The following is a 16,793-nucleotide window of genomic DNA, read 5'->3' on the forward strand; positions in this document are numbered from 1 at the left end:
AATCGCTGCAGCCCGCAGTGAAAACGCTCCTACAATGCTTGCTGCATTTAAACATTTAGATTGATGTTATGTAACGGACACACCAGATAACTGAGGGAGATCCAGAATTTGACACAGTGCTGATCTCCAAATCAGGTCGGTGTGTGTGTGACTGGAGCTGATGGTGTTCACAGGGCCCCTTGGAGGCTGCAGATTTGGCCAGTGCGGTTGACGAAGACTTGGTGACTTCCTCCTTCTCCTCCCCCTGCAGTGACAAAAGCACTGCCCCTTTCAGCAAAAGGGGAATTGCGAAAGGAACACTCGACGAGATATTTAGAACATACAATTGTGCTAATTCAGGTTACTTACTTTTTATTATTTAAACGTGAGCAGGTTCTTGGCCAAGGTAACCTGTGGGCGGTACCTCAGATCGGAGGTGCCATCACCAGGCATTTAAAAAATAAAAAAGATTGCAAATTGTAATAATATTTTAAAAAGGAACAAAATAATCACTGTTGGTATGTAGTTCTAACATGCATGACGGTGCTTATAGGCATACATTGAAAAATAACACTCTGCCATTATCATGCCTTAGGACTTTTCACATTGAAGGTTTCAGTACATAAAAACATTTAATCCACAGTAGATGACCAGGACAATTATCGCCATGACGATAAATTCATAGCCAACAATCCTCATTGAAGTGTGTGACACACGACAAGACAGTTCTCCCCTTATCATTGGGCAGGGTGTCCCATCTCTCCAGTCAGGCAGCAAGCAAAACCATGGCGATACAATGCTGTCAATTCTGGTTTCTTTTCCGGAAAAGCCAAGGTCTTTCAACCCAACTCTCAGCTAAACCCCAAGGAGTCCATGCCATATCGAGAAGACCAACATTAATCTCTTGGTTGGAGCAAGTTTTCTTTCAGTTTAAGACGCTGCAAAGATGTCCACCGAGCTGGTTGTTCACTGGAGAGGTCCTAGGCACGGCGACCTCCATCAGTAATACATCCCATAATATTTTTTATTCCCACAACTCAGGGAACCACAAACAACCTTCCTCATGTCAGGTATTATTTTTGAAGAGGGAAAAGAGATGGTCAGAGGGAGAGAGAGAGAGAGAGATACAGAGACATTGGTTTAATTTTTGCCCTCTGAGTTTGCATTCATTTATCATCTAAATCATTTAAAGCATGTTTAAACTTTCTATTCCATCTGGTTATTGAGACAAGATAGATTATAAAGGAATCATTATATAAGGAGAAGTTCATTCAATAAGATTGGAAGAGTGTAATTTAAAAAAAAAGGAAATTATAAAAGCAAATTTTTGAGAGTTTGTTTCAGTTTACTTTCCAAGTTAGCACCTTTCCCCAAGTGCAGTCATTGAAAGACATGATGATATGTTGGACATTGATAGGTTTTCATTATTTTCACAGCATAGCGCAAGTCCTTGTTCTTTTTGTCCCATTTGTGAATGACAGTGAGGAGAAGCTGGTTGTCCCATTTCCGACCCATAATTAGGAAGTTGCTGTTTGGATTGTCCAGCTGGTTACAGGGGCAGCTTGCTCCGTTTTTTATGAACAGAACCAACTTCTTGAGGTCCTTCTTTTTCAAGGGTCCCAACTTCAGGACTTTCTTCTTCCTCTGCGAGATGATTTTCCGGTCTCCCTTCTCCCTCTTTATCTCTTTGATCTTCATCTTGAGCGCTGCGAAGAAATAAAGAGAAACAAGAGAGCGGGAATCGTTAACGATCTGTGACACATTCCCCCACCCTACCCAACGGAATTGGGATCAATTGAGACATAGAATCATTGAATTTACAGTGCAGAAGGAGGCCATACGGCCCATCGAGTCTGCACCGGTTCTTGGAACGAGCTGTCCACTTAAGCCCACACCTCCACCCTATCCCCGTAACCCCGCCTAACCTAAGGGTAATTTATCATGGCCAATTCACCTAACCTGCACATCTTTGGACCGTGGGAGGAAACCGGAGCACCCGGAGGAAACCCATGCAGACACGGGGAGAACGTGCAGACTCCGCACAGAAAGTGATCCAAGTCGGGAATCGAACCTGGGACCCTGGAGCTGTGAAGCAACTGTGCTAACCACTGTGCTACCATGCCACCCATCTTGTGGCGGATTTTGTAAATAATGGTCAGGTGCCTTCTAAGCCCATCCCTGTTATCCCGAAGACATGTGTTTGCGAAGAACATTCTCAAGAGCAATTAGGGATGGTCAACAGATGCTGGCCTTGACAGAGATGTCCACTCTCATGAAATAATTTTAAAAATCTAGATATGCAAGTTCCTGGCACTTGGGTATCAGCCGTGGTTCAGTTATTTGCAGTCTTCAGAAGTTCAAATTCCATTCCAGACATTGCAAAATCCACGCTGGAACTCCGGTGCAGTACTGAAGGAGTGCTGCACTGTCAGAGGTACCATCTTTCACACAAACTGTTGAATATTTAAGACCCTCACTGCCCTCTCAGAAGGACATAAAAGATCACTCGGAAGAGTGGGCGTGTTGACTGACGGCCAATATTTCTGCCTCAATTAACATCACTAAAACAGATCCGATCATTATCAAAACCTTGGTAAGGCCACATTTGGAGTACTGTGTGCAGTTCTGGTCGCCTCGTTTGAGGAAGGATGTGGAAGCTTTGGAAAAGGTGCAAAGGATATTTACCAGGATGTTGCTGGGAATGGAGAATAGGTCTTACGAGGAAAGGTTGAGGGTGCTGGGCCTTTTCTCATCAGAACGGAGAAGGATGAGGGGCGACTTGATAGAGGTTTATAAGATGATCAGGGGAATAGATAGAGTAGACAGTCAGAGACTTTTTCCCCGGGTGAAACAAACCATTACAAGGGGACATAAATTTAAGGTGAATGGTGGAAGATATAGGGGGGGATGTCAGAGGTAGGTTCTTTACCCAGAGAGTAGTGGGGGCATGGAATGCACTGCCTGTGGAAGTAGTTGAGTCGGAAACATTAGGGACCTTCAGGCGGCTATTGGATAGGTACATGGATTACGGTAAAATGATGGGGTGTAGATTAATTTGTTCTTAAGAGCAGCACGGTAGCATTAAGGATAGCACAACTGCTTCACAGCTCCAGGGTCCCAGGTTCGATTCCATCCTGGGCCACTGTCTGTGCGGAGTCTACATATCCTCCATGTGTGTGCGTGGGTTTCCTCCGGGTGCTCCAGTTTCCTTCCACAGTCCAAAGATGTGCAGGTTAGGTGGATTGGCCATGATAAATTGCCCTTGGTGTCCAAAATTGCCCTTAGTGTTGGGTGGGGTTACTGGGTTATGGGGATAGGGTGGAGGTGTTGACCTTGGGTAGGGTGCTCTTTCCAAGAGCCGGTGCAGACTCGATGCGCCGGATGGCCTCCTTCTGCACTGTAAATTCTATGATAATCTATGATTAATCTAGGACAAAGTTTCGGCACAACATCGTGGGCCGAAGGGCCTGTTCTGTGCTGTATTTTTCTATGTTCTATTATCACTCTGCTGTTTATGGGAGCTTCTGTGTGCAAAATAGTTGCTGCACTTCTTACGTCACCACAGTGACTGCACTGCAAAATATACTTCATTGGCTGTAAAGCTCTTTGGAATATCTTGAGGATGTGAAAAGTGCGATAGAAATGCAAATCTTTCTTTTGTATTTCCCCAGTATCCACAGCCTAGATTCAATGAAGAGAAAGACACATGATGTTGATCCTTGGTGTCAAAGGTCTGGGGAATGAGATAACACTGGGCAGGGTTGAGCTTGTCAGCTATTATTAGATTTCTTCGAATTTTCATAGAATTTACAGTGCAGAAGGAGGCCATTCAGCCCATCGAGTCTGCACCAACTCTTGGAAAGAGCACCCTACCCAAGGTCAACACCTTCACCCTAGCCCCATAACCCAGTAACCCCACCCAACACTAAGGGCAATTTATCATGGCCAATCCACCTAAACTGCACATCTTTAGACTGTGGGAGGAAACCGGAGCACCCGGAGGAAACCCACGCACACACGGGGAGGATGTGCAGACTCTGCACAGACAGTGACCCAAGCTGGAATCGAACCTGGGACCCTGGAGCTGTGAAGCGATTGTGCTATCCACAATGCTACCGTGCATTGGAAGTATCTCTGAGAGAATCATGGGCAGCTAACAGATTTGAAATAGCCAAATTCAGGATGTAACTTTGAATGAAGTTGGAAGAGTGGTGAGGCGGTGTTTCAGTGAGTGAGTGAGTGCGATTGGGATACTCTCAGTTTACATGACGTTGCTGTGTGTCAATGTAGAAAGACTTGTAAGACCTTTCACGCCCATCATCCACACTCCCCCCGCCAATCCCCCACTCCCCCCATTCCCAGGCAGGATGTCCCAAAGCACGTTACAATCAAAATAGCACTTGGATGTCTGGTAATGGCTGGAGAAGAGTCAGAAGTTATGAGCTGGACTCGGACTGGTGGCTGGAGAGAAACATTCAGACGGGGACAGGGAAAGCCATGGAGGGGTTAGGGAGTAGAACAAGGCATCTTTCATACTGATCTGTTGAGGTTTGAAAAGAACCAGGGTGATTCTGGCACGATTACACGGTTCACTTTATGTAGAATCGCAAAATGGGACAACACAGATGGAGGCCATTCAGCCCATTAAATCTGCTCCAACTCAGTCCAGTTAATCCCACTCCCCCAGCTCTTTCCCCACACCCTGAAGTTTATTTTCTCCTTCAACTGTTTGGCAGCTGTCGAATTTGTTACTCCCAGCCTACCAGGCAGTATAACTCAGGGGTCATAAGATCATAACAAATAGGAGCAAGAGTAGGCCATTCGGCCTCTCAGGCCTGCTCCACCATTTGATAAGATCATGGCTGATCTGATTGTGGCCTCAACTCCACTTTCCTGTCTGCTCCCCACCTCGACTCCCTTGTTGACCAAAGATCTGTCCAACTCAGGCTTGAATATATTCAATGATCCACCGTCACTGCTTTCCGGGGAAGAGAGTTCCAACCACTAACATCTTCTGGGAGAAGAAATTCCTCCTCGTCTCCAACTTGAAATGAAATGAAATGAAATGAAAATCGCTTATTGTCACGAGTAGGCTTCAATGAAGTTACTGTGAAAAGCCCCTAGTCGCCACATTCCGGCGCCTGTCCGGGGAGCCTGGTACGGGAATCGAACCGTGCTGCTGGCCTGCTTGGTCTGCTTTAAAAGCCAGCGATTAGCCTTGTGAGCTAAACTTAAATAGGAGAGCCCTTAAAATGTACCCCTATTTTCTACATGCCCCCACAAGGCGAATCTTTTACATTTCAATAAGAGCACCTCTCATTCTTCTAAACTTCAATGAGTACATGCCCAATCTGCTCAACCCCTCCTCGTAGGACAACCCCTGCACCCCAGGAATTAACCATCTCTGAACCCCTTCCAATGCAAGTACAGCTCTCCTTAAGTAAGCAGATCCCTAGAATTCCCACAACGCACAAAGAGGCCATTCGGCTGATCGAGTTGGCACCAACCCTCTGAAAGAGCACCCTACCTAGGCCCACGCCCCATAACCTAACCTGTACATTCCTGGACACTAAGGGGCAATTTAGCCTAACCTGCACATCTTTGGACTGTGGAAGGAAACCGGAGCACCAATACCTGCACAGTTGTAGGAAGACGTCCCTGCATTTATACCCCATCGCTCTTGCAATAAAGGCCAAGGGCCTGAAACCTGTGTCACTAACATCACATTTGTGGCTCCCAGCTTTTTCCAGTCAGATTGTGTTAAGACGGATAAGGTCGAAACAAAATACGTCAAGAGAAAAGTAAGCCATGTTTTTGATAGGTAAACATTACGCCGCACCTAACGGCTTCAAATAATTATTTTAATGAAAATATAATTGTCCCGTATATAAGCTTGATTGAATGGTGTGGTTACAATCTGGTTATTTGATAACACCCTTGTTTTGAGGAACAGGTTTCATGGCTGTGTTACCATTATTGTTTTTTAACGTCGCTGAGATGAGGAATTATTCCGAATGTGCTGTTTTGTATCAATAGACAAAGTTGCAACATCTTAACGTTAATGTTTGCTTTAGAGATAACTTCACTGACAAATTATAGAACAAAGACAAAACGTGACTATTCACACCTATGGGTACGATTTAACCAAAACATTTCAAGTGTTATTTTGGGTGAGTTTGGTGGGGTGTTTTCCGCCAGATGTTTGGGTGAGATCCGGTATTCACTCACTCTTTGGCCGGACGTTTCCAGTCTTTACCTTCCCGCCTCGAGTCATTTTTTTTGGGCCTTGGGGAGTTTCTCCCCCCGGTCGCTACACAAATGTTTTCATCGCTGGCGGGTTGAACTCCCTGGCCAGACTGGCTCCTTAGAGATTGGGCCACCATTTTGAAGGGTATCCCGATCTCTAAGTAAGCTTGAGGATCCGCCCCATACTCCACACACACGGGCAATGCCACCCCTCCCCACACACATGGGCATTACCCTGCACCCCACCAAGTGAGGACACCCCGCCAAGGTGTCGCTGATAGCCCCCCTCCCCTTTTCAGGCGTACCCACCCCTCCTTTCGGCCCCCCCTCCCTTTCAGGACCCCTGCCCTTCACCTTCACCCCACCAAACTTTATGATGCCCTTTCAAATTCGCCCTTCACCCCCTATCCTTTGTACCCACCTCACCCGCGTTTCATGGGCATGGCTCCCCTCAGGCCACCGCTCTTTGCAGTGCCATCCTGGCACATGGCCCCATAGCACTGCCGCCCAGACACCCTGGCAGTGCCCCTGCCATTCTGGCAGTGCCACCTGGACATATTGACAGTGCTAGGGTGGCAGTGCCAAGGTGCTTGGGTGCCAGAGGGAGAACCAGGGTGCTACCATGCCCTGTCGCAGACCGCCCAAGGGTCTTCAATGGCCTGGGAGGTCCCGCCTCTCCGTGTTGTTACGCCTGATCCCCAGTACTAAACAATGCCATTGCGAGACCGCCCAGGTGCAGGCATTAGTTGCCGTGCCTTGGGAGTATCGGATGCATGCATATTTAAATGAGCCTAATTTAAATATGTAAATCTGGATATCGCTCAACGAGGCCTCTCACGAGATTTAGCAGCCTGGTCACGTCACTGGGTCGGGTGCGATGAGGCCATTCCATTTACTGTTCTAGTCAACGCTGACCTGCTGTTTGCGGCATTGTCCCTCTGGCTCATGACGTTTCAGACTGCAATGCAGATTGGGCGCAGAGACCCCCTTACACCCCCCCCCCCCCAAACACCCCTCCTTGCACGTATAATTATCCTTCTTCCCACCAGCCAGCCACTAATTAGCCTTGATTGGACAAGCAGAGACTGTGGGGGGGGGGGGGGTAAATGAGTGGACCACTCAGATTCCGTTCTCCCTCCCTTTTCCCGCTGAGACATATAGAATCCAATCCACCAATTTAAAGCGTGTATATTATTTATCATATGCAAATTATTCATTTTATCAGAGACAATGGGCTGGATTCTCCAGCCCCGCCCGCCACAAGATCGCCACGGGCGAGACGCCGACAATGGAAAAATCCATTGACCTCGGGCGGGAATCTCCAGTCGCCGGACGAACGTGTCCGGAGAATCTTGCCCAATGTGTAATTTGCTGAGTATTTGGCTTAGAAATGCCAAATTGCCATCTTGTGGCTTTTTATTTTGGACATATTTTTAAAAAGGGCCTCTTTAGGTAAAAAAGATTGCTGACCAGTGTTCCAAGAATGGTTATTCAGATTTCTTGATGATTATATCTTCAAACTTGTGTGTTTAAATATGAACCATTTATTGTTAGTCTTTAACTATTTACAGATCCCAGGTTACTATCTTGCATGGTGCTGCTGCCATGCAGGTAGGCTTCCAGATTGTGTTCACGCTGAGTCTCTTACCATGTGACTCTATACATCATACCGTGGGCAGTGCCATTCTCCAGTCCCATGTTAGCCCTTGCTCTGCTACTTTACAATGCAATGGCATGCACATGATGTTGCAACAACCCGGGTTCCAACTATTCATTGGGTTAATTCCCCATGTTGCTTCGGTTTCCTTTACCAAACACAGTAAATCTGTATCCTCTGCTGATCTCCACTTGAGGCACTGGAAAAATGTATCTTTGGTGTGGATTTTTTAGATGGCAGTGTTTCTCTTCTCTCCATGCGAGGAGTTGGCAGTCTATGCACTACTGTCAATACTGGCTTCCCCGCAGTCATTCAACACTTCCAGTAGCATTAACAGGCTGGAGTTAATCCCTCACACGGAAGAAAGACTCATCTCGGAGAGCTACGGGCCAAACCCAATCCTCGGAAGGAAGAGGTCTACCATCCACCATGAGCCTCTTCAGAAAATGTTGTGCTCTGTTCTCTTCATCAGCCAAGCAGAGCCATTGGCAGAGGGGGCATGTCAGGAGTGAGATGCGTAACATTGAAATGCATGAGGATGACCACCAAACCCATTGAAGCGCGTGGGGTGTTTTACAGGCGAGACCCATCAAGAGAGGTTGCGTTCGTAACCAGGATGCCTCCGAAGAGTAAAATGAAAAATGAAAATCGCTTATTGTCACGAGTAGGCTTCAAATGAAGTTACTGTGAAAAGCCCCTAGTCGCCACATTCCGGCGCCTGTTCGGGGAGGCTGGTACGGGAATCGAACTGTGCTGCTGGCCTGCCTTGGTCTGCCTTCAAAACCAGCGATTTAGCCGAGTGAGCTAAACAGTGAGTGTGCTGTCCCATCTATTCCAGCTGACATCCATAGCTAGAGAGTCCTATGGAGGCCAGAGGGCAAATGGTAACTCTAACCCAACTGGAACAGAACAGAGCTGGCCCGAGTTGGACACCCAACTTTAATTCCTCCCGTTTACACCGGACCTCACACCCTCCAGCGGGACTTTATGCTCCACTGAGGGTACAATTGTCGTAGGGAAGATGGGGTGTAAACCCCATTGTTTTGGTGAAATGAACCCCCAATACTCTACAGCCTACACTGATGCCTGCAGGATTTCACTTCATTTCTCATATGCTTTTTATTAACCTGTCGAGAATTCCCTGTGCCATGCTGAGACTCAATTTTTAAATCTTGTTTGGCTGAATAAAAGCAATTTCCTCTTCGGTTCTTATCGGCCTGAGTCCAGAGATCTCTCTCACTTTGCTAAATCGAATATTGATGTGGGGATTGCGTCTGCCCATGAATAACATTGACCAGATGCGATTATAGCGAAACTTCGAAACTATCTAAACGTGCCTGACTGCACATCTCAATGGCTTCATCGTCTATTGCTCCCCATGGACACTGACATACCGTGATAGGAGCATGGAGACCAGGCAGATAATGAGGAGCTCCTGACTTACATCGCACATAGCACTCCATGCCCTGTCTCCCCGTCAACCCCAACCCCAACAGTTAACCCTCTGGTTGATCCAGACACCCGGGGCTGAGTAACAGGCTGGAATCAAATTGAAGGGTATGAAGTGGGTGAGCGGGGGACATAAGCATAAAGGTATGGTAAAGTCACCATAGTCCCAGATGACCACAGGCTGCTTTCCCCTTTGAGGGGGAGAGCTGACCGGTGGCGATTGCACCTGAGGATCACCACATCTCGGGCAAGGTACAAGATTGAAAAGGCGGAATATAGAATAACAGATACCCGGGAGTGAGTTACAGACTGGAATCTAATCGAGGGGTTCGGGGTGTTTATATATAGAATAACAGATACCCGGGAGTGAGTTACAGACAGGAATCTAATCGAGGGGTTCGGGGTGTTTATATATAGAATAACAGATACCCGGGAGTGAGTTACAGACAGGAATCTAATCGAGGGGTTCAGGGTGGTTTATATATAGAATAACAGATACCCGGGAGTCAGTTACAGACTGGAATCTAATCAAGGGGTTCAGGGTGGTTTATATATAGAATAACAGATACCCGGGAGTGAGTTACAGACTGGAATCTAATCGAGGGGTTTGGGTGGTTTATATATAGAATAACAGATACCCGGGAGTGAGTTACAGACTGGAATCTAATCGAGGGGTTCAGGGTGGTTTATATATATAATAACAGATACCCGGGAGTGAGTTACAGACTGGAATCTAATCGAGGGGTTCAGGGTGGTTTATATATATAATAACAGATACCCAGGAGTGAGTTACAGACTGGAATCTAATCGAGGGGTTCAGGGTGGTTTATATATATAATAACAGATACCCGGGAGCGAGTTACAGCCTGGAATCTAATCGAGGGGTTTGGGGTGGTTTATATATAGAATAACAGATACCCGGGAGTGAGTTACAGACTGGAATCTAATCGAGGGGTTTGGGGTGGTTTATACACAGAGTAACAGATACCCGGGAGTGAGTTACAGACTGGAATCCATTCGAGGGGTTCAGGGTGGTTTATATGTAGAATAACAGATACCCGAGAGTGAGTTACAGACTGGAATCAAATTGAGGGGTTCAGGGTGGTTTATATATAGAATAACAGATACCCGAGAGTGAGTTACAGACTGGAATCTAATCGAGGGGTTTGGGGTGGTTTATATATAGAATAACAGATACCCGAGAGTGAGTTACAGACTGGAATCTAATCGAGGGGTTTGGGTGGTTTATATATAGAATAACAGATACCCGGGAGAGAGTTACAGACTGGAATCTAATCGAGGGGTTTGGGGTGGTTTATATATAGAATAACAGATACCCGGGAGTGAGTTACACACTGGAATCTAATCGAGGGGTTCGGGCTGGTTTATATATAGAATAACAGATACCCGGGAATGAGTTACAGACTGGAATCTAATCGAGGGGTTTGGGTTGTTCATATACAGAATAACAGATACCCGAGAGTGAGTTACAGACTGGAATCTAATCGAGGGTTTCAGGATGGTTTATATATAGAATAACAGATACCCAGGAGTGAGTTACAGACTGGAATCTAATTAAGGGGTACGGGTGGTTTATATGTAGAATAACAGATACCCGGGAGTGAGTTACAGACTGGAATTTAATCGAGGGGTTCAGGGTGCTTTATATGTAGAATAACAGATACCCGGGAGTGAGTTACAGACTGGAATCTAATCGAGGGGTTTGGGTGGTTTATATATAGAATAACAGATATCCGGGAGTGAGTTACAGACTGGAATCTAATCGAGGGGTTCGGGGTGGTTTCTATACAGAATAACAGATACCCAGGAGTGAGTTACAGACTGGAATCTAATTAAGGGGTTTGGGTGGTTTATATATAGAATAACAGATACCCGGGAGTCAGTTACAGACTGGAATCTAATCGAGGGGTTTGGGCGGTTTATATATAGAATAACAGATACCTGGGAGTGAGTTACAGACTGGAATCTAATCAAGGGGTTCAGGGGGTTTATATATAGAATAACAGATACCCGAGAGTGAGTTACAGACTGGAATCTAATCGAGGGGTTTGGGGTGGTTTATATATAGAATAACAGATACCCAGGAGTAAGTTAATAAACTGGAAAAAAGGATATACTGTATAGAAACAAGAAACAAACCTATATTAAAGTGACTGGTCTGTTGTCCAATCCTCAGCAGGTTCCATACTGCAGGCATGTGAACATTGCGATTTGCAACAGCAGCAGGAATCAAAGAACACTTTACCCTTGAATCATGATGTGGAGATGCCTGAAGAAGGAGCCGTGCTCCGAAAGCTCGTGTTTGAAACAAACCTGTTGGACTTTAACCTGGTGTTGTAAGACTTCTTACCCTTGAATCATGAGTAACATGTTTTGCTTGGATGGGATCTTTATGTGTAATGCCAGTGAATGGGAAACTGTTTGGACTCATTGGAATTTGACACGAGGATCAGAATTATGCTTGGACCACAAGTGTGGTTTCTTCGGGATTAACAATAAGGAATAAATTAAATCCTTTTACAAAAGGAAAACACAAGCTGACATCGGAGAGAAGTGACCTGTGATTCAGTCACTTTTACTCAACCCATTTTAGCAACAATTGCTGGCTGATTATACGTAGCTGGGGTCTCATGCTCAGCGGAGATTGATTGAACCTCACCGCACAGAACAAGGCCGTTCAGCCCACTCACTGCCTGCACGCCATGCCACTGGCCATTGCGCACAGCTCTGTCACTGTTTTCCTCTTCAAGTCTTTTTCCAATTCCCTTTTTGGGAGCTTCTATTACATCTGCTGCCACTGCATTTTCAGAGATTGCATTCCTATTCACGACTAAAACAAAGGTTTCTCATTTTCACCCTCTGCTTGTTTTGGCAATTATCTCAAAGGTTTGGGTTCAACCTATTCACAGATCGTAATGTGTAGTGGCCAGGACTCTCTGGAAGATAGGAGGGCGAGGGGCTATTCCCAGGCTTAGTAGTCATTGCGCTCACAACATCAGAGTAAGTAGTATTTAAAGCAGGTCTACCTTATTCAGCCTTGCAAGAGATCAGAGACAGTCCAATATTGGGCTCCACACTCTAGGCAGAATATTGAAGCTTTGCGGTGGAATAACAATTATTGATATGTTGCCTGGGACAACAGAAGGAGGCCATTCAGCCCCTTACGTTTGTTCTGCTATCAATGTGATCATAGCTGATATCCGACTTAACTCCACCTACACTTTTCTCCATATTCCTTAATAACTTTGGATAACAATAATCCTGCAATGTTTAGGTTCAAAATTAACAATTGTTTTCACATCATTTGCCATTTGGAGAAGAGAGTTCAAAACGCCCAACGTGGTCATTGTGGTCAATCCCTCGAAACGAGAATGATGTAAACGTCCACCGCTGGGAACAACTTCTCTCTCTCTAGCCAGTCCACACTCCTTATGATTTTGAACACCTCTATCAAATCCCCCCTCAGCCTTCTCTCCCCCAAAGGGATAAACCCCATTTTCCCCAATCCAGCCACGTTGCTGAGATCTCGCTTCCCTGGAGCCATTTTGAAAACCATCTTCGCCAGAGGTTTCATGTCCTCCCTGCAATGTGGTGCCCCAGAATACGAACAAACAAATTCGGAGCAGGGGTAAGTCAATCGGCTCTGCCCCGCTCTGCCGTTTAAGTAGATTGTAGCTGATCTGATTGGAAGCTCAACCCCACGCTCCTGCCTACCACCCCCCCCACCCCCCCGATGACCTTCCACCCTCTTGTTAATGAAGAATCCATCTACCTCTGCCTTGAAAATATTCAAGGACTGGGGAAATTACCCAGTGGAGGAAGAGTGTTCTAAAGCCCCCTGACCCTCTGAGAGAAACAGTTTCTCCTTATTTCTGTCTTATGAGTGACCCCCTATTTTTAAACAGTGATCCCCTGCTTTTAGATTCTCCGACAAAAAGAAACATCCTCTCCACATTCTCCCTGTCAGGACCCCTCAGGATCTCGAGCACATTTGCCAATTCACTCTAGGTAGCTCCACTTTCATGTCTTCATAAATGCCCTTATTTAAACTTAAAATACCAGTCTTGGTCGCACTCTTCTCTCCCTCAAACTGAGTTTAAAATTCAATCATATTATGATCACAACTTCTCCATGTGGAGTTTGCACATTCTCCCCGTGTCTGCGCGGGTTTCGCCCCCACAACCCAAAGATGTGCAGAGTCGGTGGATTGGCCACGATAAATTGCCCATTAATTGGAAAAAATTAATTGGGTACTCTAAATTTTAAAAAAAATTATGATCGCTGCTACCTAGGGCTTTCTTCACAACGAGGTCATCAATGAATACTATAGTGGGCAGCACGGTGGCACAGTGGTTAGCACTGCAGCCTCACGGCACCGAGGTCCCAGGTTCAATCCTGGCTCTGGGTCACTGTCTGTGTGGAGTTTGCACATTCTCCCCGCATTTGCCTGGGTTTCACCCCCTCAACCCAAAAAATGTGCAAGCTGGGTGGATTGGCCACGCTAAATTGGCCCTTAATTGGTAAAGGAATTGGGTACTCTAAATTTGTAAAAAAAAAACTGAATGAATGCTATCTCATTTTACACAGTACCAGTTCTAGATTGACCTTTTCTCTGGTTGGCTGCAGAATGTGCTTTTCTAAGAAACTATCCTCAAAACATGCTATAAATTGCTCACCTATGCCACTGTTGCCCATTTGACTTTTCCAGCCTACATGTAGATTTAAATCTCCCATGATTGTCGCTGTGTCTTTCTGACAAGCTCCCATTATCCCTTCAAGCACAACACTCCTGTTGAGGCCAATCCAATGTTTAATAAAGGTTCACCATAATATCCTTGATTTTGTGCGCTATCCCTCGATCATAAATCTCAGGGTACTGTATGATTTATCAAGTACTTATGGGAGAGATTGATTCATCGCAGAAGTGGTGATATATCTTGGTAGGAAAGTGAAGGAGAAATGTTACAAGTTAAATAACACAATTTTCAAAGGGTGTCATGTGAGAGTACCTTTAAGAAATGGGTGTTTATAAATGGGTGTGTATATAAATATCTGTAGTAAAAGTACCTTTAAGAAATGAGTGTTTATTACTGAAAAATGAAATGAAAATCGCTTATTGGCACGAGTAGGCTTCAATGAAGTTACTGTGAAAATCCCCTAGTCGCCACATTCCGGCGCCTGTCCGGGGAGGCTGGTACTGCAGTGATGTCAGACAGTGGGTGGAGCTGGCCTGACTGTCAGCTTTTTACTTTCGTTTTAGGCTGTTTGCTGCAAGGTGTGTTTTAGGTTTGTTTTCAGAGCTGGATAGCTGCCGTTGCATCCAGAAGGTGTATTAGAGTCTCTCTCTAATCTAAAGAATGTAAATTGATCCTTCGGTGATTTAAAACTAATAACTGCTCTCAGTAGTGACTTTAACCTGATGTGCTTCTGTTAAAAGTTTTGTTTGAAGTCTTATGGATGTAAAAAGGACAGCTTAAGGATTACTTAGTGTTGTATTCTTTGGGGGTTGTATCTGAATTGATGGTTGCTAAGATGTTCACTGTATGTTTTAAAACGGTTAACTTGAGTTCATAGAATAAACATTGTTTTGCTTTTAAAAAATACTTTTCCATTTCTGCTGTACCACAACCGTAGAGTGGGCCGTGTGCTCCCCATACCACAATCTATTAAAAGTTGTGGGTCAGGTGAACTCCATGATACACTTTGGGGTTCTCTAAACCCTGGCTCATAACAGGGGTGCAAGAAGATGGAAGAACTGGCAATGTTTGTGCACAATATTTTGAGGGTAGAAGGACAACAAAGCAGGTCATAAAGCATATGGGATATTGGGCTTAATAAATAGAGGCAATAAGTTCAAATACCCGAAAGACGTGCTTGTTAGGTGAATTGGACATTCTGAATTCTCCCTCTGTGTACCCGAATAGGCGCCGGAATGTGGCGACTCGGGGCTTTTCATAGTAACTTCATTGCAGTGTTAATGCAAGCCTACTTGTGACAATAAAGATTATTATTATTAAAGCAAGGAAAATGTCAGCATTTAGCCCCGGTTGCAGGATTATGTCCAATACTACACCTCACTCTTTGGGAAGTATGCCATTGGAAAGGGCACAGAACTTCTTTGTCAACATGGATCCTGGGGTGAGCGATTACAATTAATGTGGGTGGACCCGTGAAGGCGTTTTTAGAGCTGAGAAGACCAAGAGGAGATTTAGTAGAGGTGTTTATAAATCATGAAGGATTGAGATCGGGGTTTTTCAAAGCACAGGTGGCAACCCGTGGGTGGGTCGGGGGCAGATGTCGGGAAGGTCACAGAGCGATTGGTCGCGCTGTTCCCACGGTGGTTCCGATCATGGGAGAAGAGACCAACAGCCACGACTGGCTTATACATCGAGAATGGCGGCCGCTGCCGCCTTTTCGATAGAAATAAACTAGGCCGTGTGGAGTATTCCAGCCAGAGGTGGCAGCAGGGAGTAGATCACACAACTAAACGCATGTTTGACGTCAAGCGCAATCTTGGTACAAGCCTTTTGTACCAAATCATGGAGCAGTGTTGCTTCCATTTTCCCGATGCTAGCAGACAAGGCAAGTAAACTATGCAGATGATCGGTTTTCTTGAAAGTAAGAGATGGACACAGACTCAAATAGACAGTTTACTTATTGGACAGGATCTCCGAACAGAATCAGCTGGAGAGAGCTGCGCAGGAGAGTCCAGGGCAGGACAGAGCAGTCCTAGTGTTCCCTCTGCATATCTCCAGGGCCTCTGCTTGACAGGCTTCAAAGAAGAAACTTAACTCAGTAACAAAGAGGTATGAAGATGATTTCTTGAGGTATGGGCCGGAATTCTCCGAAATCCCGGCCAAGGGTGGATGCCGGCATAAACACCGGAGTGGTGTACGCTGGCGTCAACAGGACTTCTGGCCCAGCAATTCTCCGGTATTTAGGGGGCTAGCACGGCGCTGGAGTGCTGCGCCCTGCTCCGGTGCCGAAAGGTAGCTCTGCATGGCGGTCCTGGTCCACGCATGCGTGCCACGGCCGGCGCTAGACCGCGCATGCACCCCCCGGCCGTCTCAGTGCCGGCGCATGCGCATGGTTGCCATCTCCGAGCCGGCGAGGAGCAATATGGCGGGGACCGAACAGCGGGCCCACGCGGAAGGTGGTAGGCCACTTGTAGATCGCGGCCGCCCGCAGATCGGAAGCCCCTGATCGTGGGCCTGGACACCTCGGAGGCCCCCCCGGAGTCAGATCCCCCACCCAACCAGGACGTCCACAGCGGCCGTGGGTCCGAGCTCCCGTCGGGTGGTACCAGGTTTGAACCACACCAGCGGGACTCGGCGGACCTCAGCGGGAGTTCGACCCGTTGCCTGCGGAGAATCGCTGAGGGGGGCTAGTTCAGTGGCCTCCAACTGGTGCCGCGGCAACTGCATGGGCGATATTGCCGCCG

At 46.3% G+C, this 16,793-nt stretch overlaps 1 protein-coding gene across 1 annotated transcript in view; it reads right to left on the reverse strand.

Moving 5' to 3' along the window:
- Window positions 1-330: 330 nt before the first annotated feature.
- The window catches only part of sfrp5 (secreted frizzled-related protein 5), a 95,870-nt gene continuing 79,407 nt past the window's right edge, over window positions 331-16,793 (reverse strand). Inside the window, exon 3 of the mRNA XM_038773138.1 lies at window positions 331-1,685. Coding sequence (XP_038629066.1) covers window positions 1,360-1,685 — 326 coding nt within the window. The 3' untranslated portion in view covers window positions 331-1,359. The remainder of the gene's footprint in view (window positions 1,686-16,793) is intronic.

This window comes from Scyliorhinus canicula, chromosome 16 (assembly GCF_902713615.1).
Source record: "Scyliorhinus canicula chromosome 16, sScyCan1.1, whole genome shotgun sequence".
Taxonomy (NCBI): Eukaryota; Metazoa; Chordata; class Chondrichthyes; order Carcharhiniformes; family Scyliorhinidae; genus Scyliorhinus; species Scyliorhinus canicula.